The 12,464-nt window shown below is 41.2% G+C and overlaps 1 protein-coding gene and 1 long non-coding RNA gene across 13 annotated transcripts in view; both read right to left on the reverse strand.

Moving 5' to 3' along the window:
• Nucleotides 1–1,338: 1,338 nt before the first annotated feature.
• LOC104950956 (uncharacterized) lies at nt 1,339–4,244 on the reverse strand. Its single transcript, XR_798975.1, has 4 exons — nt 4,160–4,244; nt 2,394–2,525; nt 1,955–2,090; nt 1,339–1,605 (listed from the first exon to the last, which is right to left on the reverse strand). It is a non-coding gene; the product is annotated as an uncharacterized lncRNA (long non-coding RNA).
• A 1,403-nt stretch (nt 4,245–5,647) lies between these two features.
• Nucleotides 5,648–12,464, reverse strand: part of gapvd1 (GTPase activating protein and VPS9 domains 1) — a 29,121-nt gene continuing 22,304 nt past the window's right edge. For all 12 annotated transcript variants that reach the window (XM_010777579.1, XM_010777578.1, XM_010777577.1 and 9 more), the window contains 8 exons: nt 12,271–12,397; nt 12,051–12,163; nt 11,402–11,561; nt 10,347–10,534; nt 9,660–9,873; nt 9,138–9,210; nt 8,831–9,028; nt 5,648–8,545 (listed from right to left, as the gene is read on the reverse strand). In XM_010777579.1, the coding sequence (XP_010775881.1) occupies nt 8,405–8,545; nt 8,831–9,028; nt 9,138–9,210; nt 9,660–9,873; nt 10,347–10,534; nt 11,402–11,561; nt 12,051–12,163; nt 12,271–12,397 (1,214 nt within the window). In that variant the 3' untranslated portion in view covers nt 5,648–8,404. The remainder of the gene's footprint in view (nt 8,546–8,830; nt 9,029–9,137; nt 9,211–9,659; nt 9,874–10,346; nt 10,535–11,401; nt 11,562–12,050; nt 12,164–12,270; nt 12,398–12,464) is intronic.

Genomic DNA, 12,464 nt, shown 5'->3' on the forward strand with positions numbered 1-12,464 from the left:
CTCTGGACAGAACCCAAAAGCAGGGATTATTGACATGGATGCTCCACCATTAATAAGCCGCTGTATCCTTTGTGTTCGGGGTCGCCATTGCTGCAGTTAACTATAACTTGTCAAGGCTGCTCCAGCCGCACAATGCGTACCTCATGCATCTCCTGTCAGCAGGCATAATTCCTAGATGCTGGCACGCCGCTGATTTCTGCATAAGTGATGCGAGCCTTCTAGTAGAGTTAGGAGCACGAGTCTTTTGCCATTGAGAGATGTTCATCATTCTTGATCTGGCTCTGTCAAGACCTGGTGTTTTAGTGCCTCTCACGATTAGGCAGAATTGACAGGCCAAGAAGGCAGTGAATAGCAAAAATGTGTGGAACTAAGGGGGTGTGGTGTAGGCTGTAGGGTGAAGTGGAGTGTGGCCGCCATTTAATCTGCAATTTATCAGTTTAGGCTGCACCATGTAACATCAGGGAGATTACATTCCTGAGAGAAGGGGCTCTATCTCTCCTCCATCCCCTCCTCCCTATCTCCTCTCAAATGCCTCCTAATGTCGTCTGACGGCAGAACTCGGAGGACAAAGAGGGAGGACTGTCTTTATTGTCACCATTATTGTTTCTGAAACCCCTTAATTAATATATAGCATTGTGGACTCCTCTGTGAGTAAGCAATGAAGTGCCAGCGAGAGAGAGACGGAGCATAAGAGGTTTGCTGCGGGGAGACAGGCTCCATCTTTTATGGAGGCCGTTAGTCATGAAGAAAAAGTTGGGCCACATTTAACATGCACAAGCACACATACTGCACGTGCATTTAAACTCTCTCACACACCCCCACACACACACACACACACACACACACACACACACACACACACACACACACACACACACACACACACACACACACACACACACACACACAGCCATTGATGTCTGCCCATGACCTCTGACAACACTGATGATGTTGGGCCAATAAGTGCTTAATTGCCATTTTTCCGTTGGGCTGGTTTATCGATGTCATTTCAAAAGTGATTAATATGAACTGTTAACTAGCTTTTGCATTAAGCACCAAACAAAACGTAACTTGCACTTGAATAAGATAGATGTTGCATATTTTTGAAACATTTGCAGAGATAAAATTCATTAAAAAATATTGTTAAAATAAAATGTCCAACTACAATTACATTAAACTTTATGTCTGTGCAAATATGCATTTAGAGCTGAACACTATGCAGAAAATAATCTTTAATATAGCACTTTGCACTTAAGATACATGCATTAATTATTTATTTTAAGGAAACAATTGTGCATGTTGTAATTAGCAGCAGGGGGACACAGGTGTTGTTTTTTATCTAAATAAAATTATAGTCAAATGAGTCCAAAATATTTTCTCAACATTTGTGCTCTCTGCACACTCTCCATGGTGTTTAAAAGGGCCATTAACACGGTCACTTCCTCTATTAATACACTGGTAGAATTCACCAACAGCATGCTCAGTTTTTATCTCTCGTTCTGGGAGAGCAGAAACAGAAATATGAAGACGCTGGCTTACAGGAAGGAAACCCATGGCAGCCTGATATTAAAATGGTTCAGGAGTCAAGTAGAACAAGTCAAGTAGCTGGAGGGCAAACAGAAGAGGGAGAAAGAGGAGGGAAAGCACAGGTCATTCTTAAAAGCTAATGGACTGTCAATGGTCATATTGTATTATATTGAATATTATAAAATATGTTTGCCTCATGTGAAGACAGTGCTATTAGTCATTGGCTGTCTATTATTTAACCATGGCTATTCAGAGCTACAATAATACAAAACAGAACAGACATTCATTCAATGTACATATTATCATTGGTATAGTGCCAATTTAAAAGCAGTGATTATTCAATTATAATATTGCTTTTCTTTTTAAAAACAGGCTTAGATTTTTAAAACCAAACGCCCCTCCACACATTTTCCTAGATCTTGCTTACCTTGCCATTGTGGTGTCTGTTTACCAGCTCCAGAGATCAGAGCTCGCCATCGCTGCAGCTTACAGTGCTGTCCACCAGATGGACTGTAGCCTGAATACCAGGCCATGCAGGGCTCATACAAAACACATTTCTGTGCCTGGACATACAAAAAAGCCCCCATCACTTATACAAGTAACATTATACAATTATATAAGTTACTCCAGTTTGTACATTTAAAATCACACTGGTTGTAGAATACATATTGCACACACTTAGTGCAATTTATTGCTTCTCGGTCACAATTAAAGCAGCGTTATTAAGCATGTATCTCAAGGGTAATTTTCTAGACATTCCCAGGAGGAAATATCTGCACAGCCTCTCTTCAACGACAGAGAGCTTGATCCATCCCGAAAGGGGGATTGAACTCTCACAAGATGAAGACATGACATGTTGGGCTTACTTGATGTCAATGATAGGACAGCTCACTTGTAGATCGGGCATGTTGCCAGCCAGCTCTCCCTGGGTCCTGAATGCTGCCTCTGAACAGAGGCCAACGACACAGATGACATCCGGGGAAGCCCGTCACCTGTTGCTTAAAGACAGAATAATCAAAGTGGGTCATATGGGACGCTGGCCTCGCAGTGGGTGCAAGGGCTGATGTGCATCTAATACATGCGTATGTGCCCTGAGTGTGTTTCCTAAAGTTGTCAGGGCAGCAGTCAGAGCTGAGCCCTGAAATCCACCCCAGTGACAGAGATCATCAGCATCAGCAGAAGATCTTCAGCCTGGATCATGTTCACAATGCAAGCTGTGCCAGGCAGTGACACTGCTGCACTGTCCAGTCTACAAAAAAAAGGCCAGCCAACACATTTCTGAACATTGATTTACAAATGTTCAAACTAGCAAACGTGTGTAAGCAATACGAGCATTGCTCCAGGCAATAACAAAGGTGGTAGTTGAAATGTAAACAATAACTTCATTGATTTGCATGCATGCAGGTAAGCTATGTTATTGTTGTCCAACTTGCCCTGAAGGAATTTTCTCTTTCTTACGATCCACGTTTGACACGTCCCTGACAATATTGCTTAATTGCAACCTCAATGAAACATGCATGCACAATCAGGGAGGGAGTTTACTGTCGAATTTATGGAAATGCATGAAAAAGGCCTGTGTTAGTTGTAGGGTACACCTGCACTTGTCAAGGTATACTCAAGTACGCTGGGTAATTGGCTGTTGATTGCTGCCATTAACATCTGATGGCTAAGTGCATCTAATTCCTGTTCTATTTTCGCGGTTCAATTTGATGTCAGCACCCACTCTTTCCCTCGCAGGTGATTAGCTGTGCCTGTGAAAATTGTTCTTTTTCTAATGATATCAGCGCAATATGGAAGGAGTCGTAGCCTCAGAAGCGCCATTGTAACTGACACCTTTGCTTAATTGATATCCTTTGTGGTGAGCAATAAAGGAAGACATGGGGAATGTCATTTATTACTACTATTTTGGACTAAACCCAGTAGGTTTGATGCCACAATAAAAGTGCAAAGGGATGCAATAATCTATATATCTGTCCTTTGGAATGATGCTATAACAGGACTGGGTTAGCATTTTTCCATGGTTTAATATTTGCTCTATAATGAAACAGAACTATTTTGTTATTTGTTACAAGACACAAATCTCCTTTGTCTTTGTCGTTTAAGCTGAAATTATTACAGAGAATGGTGCTCACTTTTACTATTTGCATCTATTACAGTATCACCACCTCCAGGCACAGAGACTTGGTATCCCTTTGAGTTTAATCTCCTACTCTGCCTGCATCCTTGCGGCTATTTCATTTAAGTTTTAATATGTGTATTTGACATTTTTGTTCATTTAGGCCCCCTCCCCTGCTGCTCCACACTGTTAATTTAATTGACGTGCTGCTGCCTTGTGTTGTTTATTCTGTCCTTTGTGAAGATTTCCCCTCGACCAACAGCAAATAACTCCCAACGAGATATTTACATTATGGACGTGTACCGTGAAGTATATGCGCGCGTGATGACACTTTTGACGATATAAAATGCCACGCGGAACAACAGACCATTCTTATGAGCGAAGTAGTAAAACAAACAAAGTATTTGACTTATCTGCCTCTGCATTAAGCTTTAAGTGTCAAATGTCCATTCTACTAGGCTACTACTAAAATAATAATAATGGCTATATCCTAATATTTATTAATTTGAAGAATACCCGAGTGAAGAATACAGATCCAGTTCCAGACAGCCAGTCCCATTGGTTTTAAATGTCAAGCCGTCGTGCCCCGTGGTGTTCTTTGTCTGAGCCGCTCTCAGATCAGATCTGCAGAGCGTCCTCGGGAATGGTGCGTCTGCCATCTGCAGGACACCGAGGGAGAAACACACACTGTACAGACCGGCGAGAGTACAGTCAGAGAGGACAACAGTGCTGATTGTGTGATTCTTCCTGCAGCTGCATAGTGATAGTGTATATGCAAATCATGAACCGCTGCTACAGTATAGAGAAAACATTGAACACATATTATTAACAAGTCATTTCCAGGTAAAGTGATTTATTGAATAATAATGTGATTTACTTTTAATCATGCTTTATTGCATTATTGTATTGTCCCAGCTCTTGGGTCACTTCAATTTCGGCCCACCTTTGAGAATATCTTATCACCCAAAGTTAACAATTGATTATTTTCCATCATGGCGTGAGTGGCAGTTCTACTGTGGAATCTACAGTAACTCTTAAGTGAGGGTGCGCTTTATAAAGAGGCCTACAGGAGGGACATGATCTAATGAGACTGTTCTGTCTTATGCTGAGCTGGTGTACAGTTGAGGAGGGGAATGGGGGAGGCCCTAATTCACTGTACAGCCAGGAAGTACCAGACCAACGTGTGAAGTCATGCACGAGTCCCGCTGGACTGATCATCTGTCTCTGCACAGCCATCTGGGTGAGACCTCAGGCCTGTTTATGTCTTCAAGCTACAGAACGACATCAATATAAAACTCATACAAATCTTTCTCACTTTATCCATCAGCCATCAGCTGAAAAACAAACTCCAGTGCCCTGTTGTCTTATTTGGAATACATTTGTACACTTTATGTTTGTTTAGTTTATCGCTCGAAAGAGTATCAGACAATCATAAATGTGGAGCAGCATGAGGCAAAACAAAAAACCAAGCCTCCTTGTATCTTACATCAGCTAAGTGCCACATAGTGGAAAGATCCAATCTCCAAATCTGGCCTATCTAGCCATTGGCTTAAGCAACTAATTAACTTCACACACCAAATTTGAATTTAAATTAACAATTGTGAGATATCATCAGGGGACACAAAGCACCCCGTGAAGAAGTTTATGATGAGAAAAAAATATGAGTATTAACCGCTGAAGTAAGGAGGGCTTTTAGATGAGGGGATATCTCCAATTACAATCCAGCGTACACTTGTCAGCAGTAATGAAATGTTTGCTGAGAGGTTGCTATTTGTGACTGCTAGATTGGAAGATGCTGCTCCACTGCCCCCACCAACAATTATATCCCACGCATACATTTCCCAACACTCTCTTCTGTCGTTTAAACTCTCTGCAAAATATACCTACAACTGTCCCAATAAGCCTCGGAATAATTAAACATCATGTACAGTAGGTACGACATTATCCCCCTTGCAGTGGACATGTATATTAAGAGCCACAGAAGAATAAAAAAATAAAAAGGAAAAACTTCTGCTTCTTTTATTGTTTTTAAAGAATTACATAACGCATTAATCACAGTAAAGACAAACCGGCTTTCCCCGCATGTCATATTGTGCAAGCTTACAATAAAATGTAAAATTAGATGTAAGATGTAAAACTTTTTTTTTTTTTCTCTGCTCAGCTTTTCGACTCAATTGACCAGGGAGCAGAGCAGTGACGATTTGACACAGACTAACAATTTAGTCGATTCACTTGACACAACTACCCTGTGGTTTGCATACAATCAGAACTTATATTACAGTTTGATCATTATAGCCTTGTGTATATGTGTAAATGATCTGGTGTTTTAATCAGTACTTGACTGGGGACATCTGCAGCTGCTGTGATCGGCCATCTGAGGAAACACTGAAACATAAGCCAGGGCCAAATAATTTCATCAGATGTGTGCCGTATGTATTCCACATTTAGGTGACATCACATAAACCTAATTAGTATAGATGCAACCTGCAACTTCATTTTCCAGTGCATGGTTTTCTCATCAGATTGATTACAGACTCTGCAAGGAAGTATACTGCAAATTCAAATCTGGTGCTACTGTAGACCAATATATATACAATCCCATTTGAAATGTGCCCATTAATGTGGAAGATTGAGATAGTAACACATTTCTGTAGTCACAATATGCTTATGTTAAAGGGCATAAGTATTGATATTTCAATGCACTGCTCCCTGTCAATTTCTCAGGAAAACATCTGTGTTGTGCAAAATAAATCATTGAGTTCTGATATGCAAGTATCACGGACACAAAGAAAAGCTTTGCATCCTCTTGCAGGTTCAATTACTGGCCTGTGGCAGATGTTAATCCTATTAAACTGTATATCATCATACAGTATGTACAGACCAGTCAATGACTTCATGCAAGAGGAGGCAGAGGGTCAACCAATCACACGTTCATCTCACACACACTCACTATATATAAACCACGCTCACATACTACACCAACCACGTTAGCATAAAAGGAAAAGAAAAAAGGAAATCAGTAACAAGTCAATAGTGTTGATTATTTGCTCTTCTATCCTACTGTGTATTGTGCTGTCAGTTACCGTGAAAAGTAATGGGTTGTGAAAAAACTATAATACATGTGGCACGTCTGTGCACAAAAATGAAGCAGAGGAATTCAAGAGAGAGATGAGTTTTAGTCATTTCTGGATAATTAAAGACATGCTTGTACTATATTTGGAAAGATACAATGACACTGGGATATCACAGCACGCCAAATTGGGGATAAGAAAAAAATATATATAAGTGCACATAAACACGAGTCCCTTTCTTGAACTTATGAGGAGGTAGAGAGCTAATATCCAATCGATCACTAGTTCGCCCATTCGGACACATGTGGCATCTCAGGTATAAGATTGGAAACTAAAACATCTTTGTTTGCTAACAAAGTGTAATTTAAGGGTGATGTGAACGCAACAAGCATCACAGCAGGTAGATCACTTCCCCTCCCTGCCCTTTACTGTTTCACTATTTCTTACCAGTGCAAAAATGACCCAGTACTCTGTTGACAACCAACGCAGGGCAGTCATAATCAGGCTCATCGGTTTTAACTCTGAGGTAGGACCTCAAATTCCAAAGGGGGATATTTGTTCAAATTCAAGTAGAAGGGACTGAGCCGTGACAATCAGTGAAGCCCATGCTCCTGCAGAGAGGGCTGGACTAAGGTTGCTCTGTGGGACGCGATTGGCCCGTTGGGGAGGGGGGAGGGTGTAGGGTGGGGATAATGCCTATGCTGGGTTAAAAAAAGAAAAATAGTCAAAAATAACTAACTGTACAGAGCGCCCCACATCAAAGGCACAATATTTCCAGAAATGCCACCACTGCTCTGTGCATGAGTTGACCCTGTATCATAATCCCCCAGCAGCCCCGCCTACTCTTTGCTAAGGTGCCTTCCTAACTCAAAAAAGTTTATTATAATTACAACACTTGCCTCAGACATCATGAATGGGCATGATATGCATTTTTCACTTTTTTTTTTTTAAATTAAACAAAAGCATTCAATAGAATTACAGAAATAAATACATTTTTATTTCATATAAATATGTGGGCCCTTATGTCCAAATTATCACCGACACTTGTTTTTGGGAATAAGATGAAGTAAACAATTCATGAAAAAGCTGCCCTATATGTTTGACACACTTACCTTATGAGTATTATGGTTATTGTGAGGTAATCTCAGTGTTAACGAGTCACTAAATCCCTACAGTAACTCACGCACTGTAAATCCCCACGTTACAACGCATTTAATGAACATTATATCGTAATTTAATTGGAAGCTCTTCCCTCTTACTCAGGGGGGAATAAAAAAAAAAAATCAGTGATCACATCAAGGAAGTCTGGTCCCTTTATATAGGATTATCTTTTAAGTTGATTTAATGTCATATTGGTAATTATGTATATATAAAATTCCTAATACAGACCCCAAACGTGAAAGATGATTGAAGAGACAAAAAAGAATAATCCAAATCAGGTTAACATCTTGCTAATTCTTCCCCCGACGCCATTTTTTCAGCACAGCTAAAACCTGGATTTGTCCACATAGATACAGTAATATATATTTTGTACTCTTTCAACGTCTCTGGCTATGTACAAGCTATACAAATAAAGAGCAGGCTGAGGGCCAGGTTTCATAAGCTGTGCAGAGGGAGCAGTTGGTTGGGAAGTGTCCCAGTCTCCCGGCTCCTTCCCCCGCAGTCTGCCCATACAGGTGGCTGTTCTGCTTCACTTGCGATCATCGATGGTCTTAATGAATTCCAGCGCCGCGGTGAACTGCATCCACCAATAGCACTCCTCCCCACTCAGCCGGCTGGCATAGAAATTATTGATGTACTGAACGGTGGACAGCAGGCAGGGCGGGTTTGCCTGGAGGGGAGGAGATGTAGGGATGGGCCCACATTAGCGGCTGGAAGAAGCTCACGCAACGCCGTGTGGATTACAATCATAAATATGTAAATATGTAAAGAATATCCACACCGGTTAGCAGATAGCAGACTTTATGATGCCTCGGAGTTAAAATGCAGTCATTTGGGAAATACTGTTTCTCATAATTATGCTTAGCCTCTATTTATTTAAAAAAGCAGGAGATTATGCAAGTTTTACTAAATACGTTTTCAACAGATTGTGTGAGAGAAGGAAGATCCGACTCACCCTTATGAGGACAAAGACGAGCACAGGGACAAAGTCATCGGCTCCGGGGACTGAGTCCTCGTTGGCCAGACTGAGGAGGTTCATGATGGTGGAACACATGCGCAGTACACACTGGACTTTGTCTCGAGGCGTCTTGTATGCATTGATGGTCCTGATCTCAGACTGGGCGGAGGGCCAGGGAGCCTCCTTCAGGTACACCTGCAACCAGAGGAGAGAAAAACACATTCAAGACAACTTTAAACAGTATTTTCTTCTTCTATAAAAAAGGCACGCAACTGATATTAAAACAAATGTGACCATAGGATACCTCTGGGATTTGCAGAGCTTTATGATTGGCCGTCACAACTTTTGTGAGCCGTTGGATATGTTCATGGAAAAGCCTGTGTGCACAAAACAACTTATGACATATAGTATGACAAGTGCAACATATCAATCTAAATATAGAATTGCTCTGGCTCTTTCGTTTTCGACTGATTCTCTGGCTTCAACTCCTTGAAAAATAAAATTAAAAAGGATAAGGGGATTGTTTAAAATGTTCATGGTTTATAGAATCATACTTATTGTAAAAACTATATTGTTTATGAAACCTAATTCCATTCCATTATAAGGATGTGAAATGTCCTATTCTGCATTTTTTCACCAGGTGTCAAAAGCACAAATTGTGCACGAGAAACAGAGCACACTTTGCTGAGGGTCTTTCTTTGTTTACCACTAACTGCTGTATCAAAGTCCTTTCACTATTTCAGGTTTAAATCTTAATAAAACAACAAATAAACTAGAACGCTGCCTAGTGAGGCTGTGTGGTGCTGGTGTGATTCCAGCTACTCACTGGTCTCTGAGAATATCTCCATCCTGGTTGGGGTAGAAGGCCAATTTGAAGATGCGGTTCATAACGCTGCGCTCGATAGCCATCTGGGCATCCTGCAGCTGGTCCTCGCTCGCGTACTGCCAAATGGCATCACGGGCCATGGCGCCGTACAAGTAGCGCAGAAAATCCTCCACTGATGCTGTCTTGTCATCCGATGCTGTGCACCCCTGGAACGCTGCAGGGGAGAAGAGAAACAACAGATGAATTTTCAGCACAGGACGGAGCTGCAACCACTGCTTTGCAACTATAGCATCGTTTGAAGTGGATTTAGCTTTGATGTGATGTATTTTATAGACAAGCATCAAATACTAGGAAATAAATAATGTTGTGTTATACAAAACATTTAATAAAACACTAAATTGTGTCTGCAAATTAGCTCACATTAAATTATATTAAAACATGCTTTCCATTAAATCTGTTACTTAAATATTTGGGGATAAAATACCTTCATATTTAAATAATCTTAGGGTACAACCACCTATTTTTTTGTTAAGACTGATAAATCTTTGTGAAACACAAATAATATGCCAGAAACGGCAGAAAATAGGATGGCAGGAAGGTCAGGATTCGCTCTACTCTGCCAGCTGAAGGACGTACAGGTCCATATGGCCATGTTTAGCTACATGGAAAGGGAAAATGTACAGTTACCTTTAATGAAGTCAAGCATCTTGGACTCCATGTGTTCGAGAAGGAGGCGAACGCAGACTGTGGTGAAGTAGCGGTTAGCCACCTCCTTGTCTCTCAGCACCCTCTGGAGGAGTCTCTCCAGGTGGGCCTGAGAGGTCTGCAGGCCCTGACGACACCGGGTTAGATACGCTATGTATGGTGCCCGCTTTCTAAAAAGGGAAACACACACAAACATTTGTATTTTATTAGTGCCACTGAATTGCTGGCTATATCTCTGTAGTTGCCTTATAGGTCTCCTATCATGCAAAATGCACTTTTTGATGTCTTTAATACAAACATGTGTCCCCGGTGTGTCAGTTGACTCACTAAGTGTCTTAAAAAACACAACCCTCTCTCTTTTCCTCCTTACCCAAAAAAACCAGGGGTACAACGTAGGGCTGCTCGATTATGGAAAAAGATCATAATCTCGATTATTTGGGTCAATAATTGATTATCACGATTATTAAAAACGATTATTCATTTACTTTGAAAACATCAATTTATTAGAGAAAAAAAAAGGGAACAGTATGTTTTTAACAGTTGATTACACTGAACTTTAAGTATAATTCAACTGAAAAACCAATACAAACAAAATCTTATTTATTAAAAAAAACAAAAAAAAAAACATTTTATTTCGATTACGTTGTTTTCGTAATCGTTGCAAGCCATAATCCTAATTGCGATTAAAATATGATTAATTGAGCAGCCCTATTACAAAGGAGCTGATTCAGATTTGCTGCCGATATCTCGTTTTTTTTTTTTTAAACCTACGGACCCGGAATCAGCACTTCTCTAACAGGGCTGAAATAGAGGGGTATGAGGCATGGCTAGAATGGGTGATCCGTTTGGTATTTTGAGCAAAACAATTCATAGACATGTTTTTTATATATTTGAGACCTATAATATATGCCTAAAAATAGTATAATAGGAGACCTTTCAACAACATAATGCAGTAAAAAGAGAAATGAGAACAAATTGAAAGACTCATGGAGAGCCATAAGTGAGCGTGCACCGACTCTCCAGGCCTCCACAGTTACCTGTAATCCTCCGCGATGGCAGCCATCAGCTTCCTGCTGGTGCGTGCGTCAAAGCGGCTGACGCAGCGCGTGGTCTCCTGGATCTGGGCCATCTGGTTCTTATCCTGAAGGTTGATGGCCTCTGCGAGCTGGATCTTCAGGAAGCAGACGATCTCATTGTCTGAGCGAGAGGACGGCGGGGAGACAGCATTAGACGACACTGCTCACCGCTCACAAAGAGACGGCTGGCTGCTGTAATCTGATCAACCTGCTGCCGCCACATTGACCATGTGACTGATGGCCCCAAAGATTGAGTTTTATGGTTTGACTGTTGACCATTTCACAGGATGTCACTTGATTCTGCCTGCTATTGTCCCGATGTTAGGGAGGTACCCTGCTGTGAGGAATGCTGGACTATTATTAATCTATGTGACTACACGAGTATTTAAATATCTAGCATGCTTTATTAATGTTGTGTTTAACACTTTCAACCTTGCCCCAAACCTTGAAAGGTTGGCCAGAGGGTGAAGGTGCTGCAGAGTTGGCGTCTTGCTAAGGACACTTTCAGCTGCTTGGATTCTTGCCAACATTAAGGGCTTGTACCCCGCTCCCCATGGAGAGGGTGACCAAGGTACCTTAAATCAAGTATAGCTAGAAAAGAACCGCCTACCTTCAGATTCCATGTGGTCAGGCAGCCCGTTTCGTGTGGTTACAGGAAGCATGATGGGCAGAGCCACCGAGTCCGCTGAACACAAAGCCAACCTCAACTTCTTCTTCGCATCACTGGAAGACACACAAAGTTAAATGTAATTAACAGCCATGGTTAAACAGATCTGCAAAGAAACCTAGAGTGTTGAGTAATTGCTTCTAGGTTCTGTGTTTTTTCTGACCTGAAAGAGAACTTGGTGTCATGCTGCTGGGCTGTCTGACTGGCTGAGTCTGGGAGGTCGTCTGTGGAAATGTTCTGCAGAGTGTCTTCTCTCGGAGAGTCGTGAACGTTGTCATCACCACAAAGATCTGTTGACACAAAAACAGGAAGATTATTCAATGTATCTACTGGAAAGTGTGTATTATCGAGATAGAA

Source organism: Notothenia coriiceps, unplaced genomic scaffold (assembly GCF_000735185.1).
Source record: "Notothenia coriiceps isolate Sejong01 unplaced genomic scaffold, NC01 NC01_scaffold00018252, whole genome shotgun sequence".
NCBI lineage: Eukaryota > Metazoa > Chordata > Actinopteri > Perciformes > Nototheniidae > Notothenia > Notothenia coriiceps.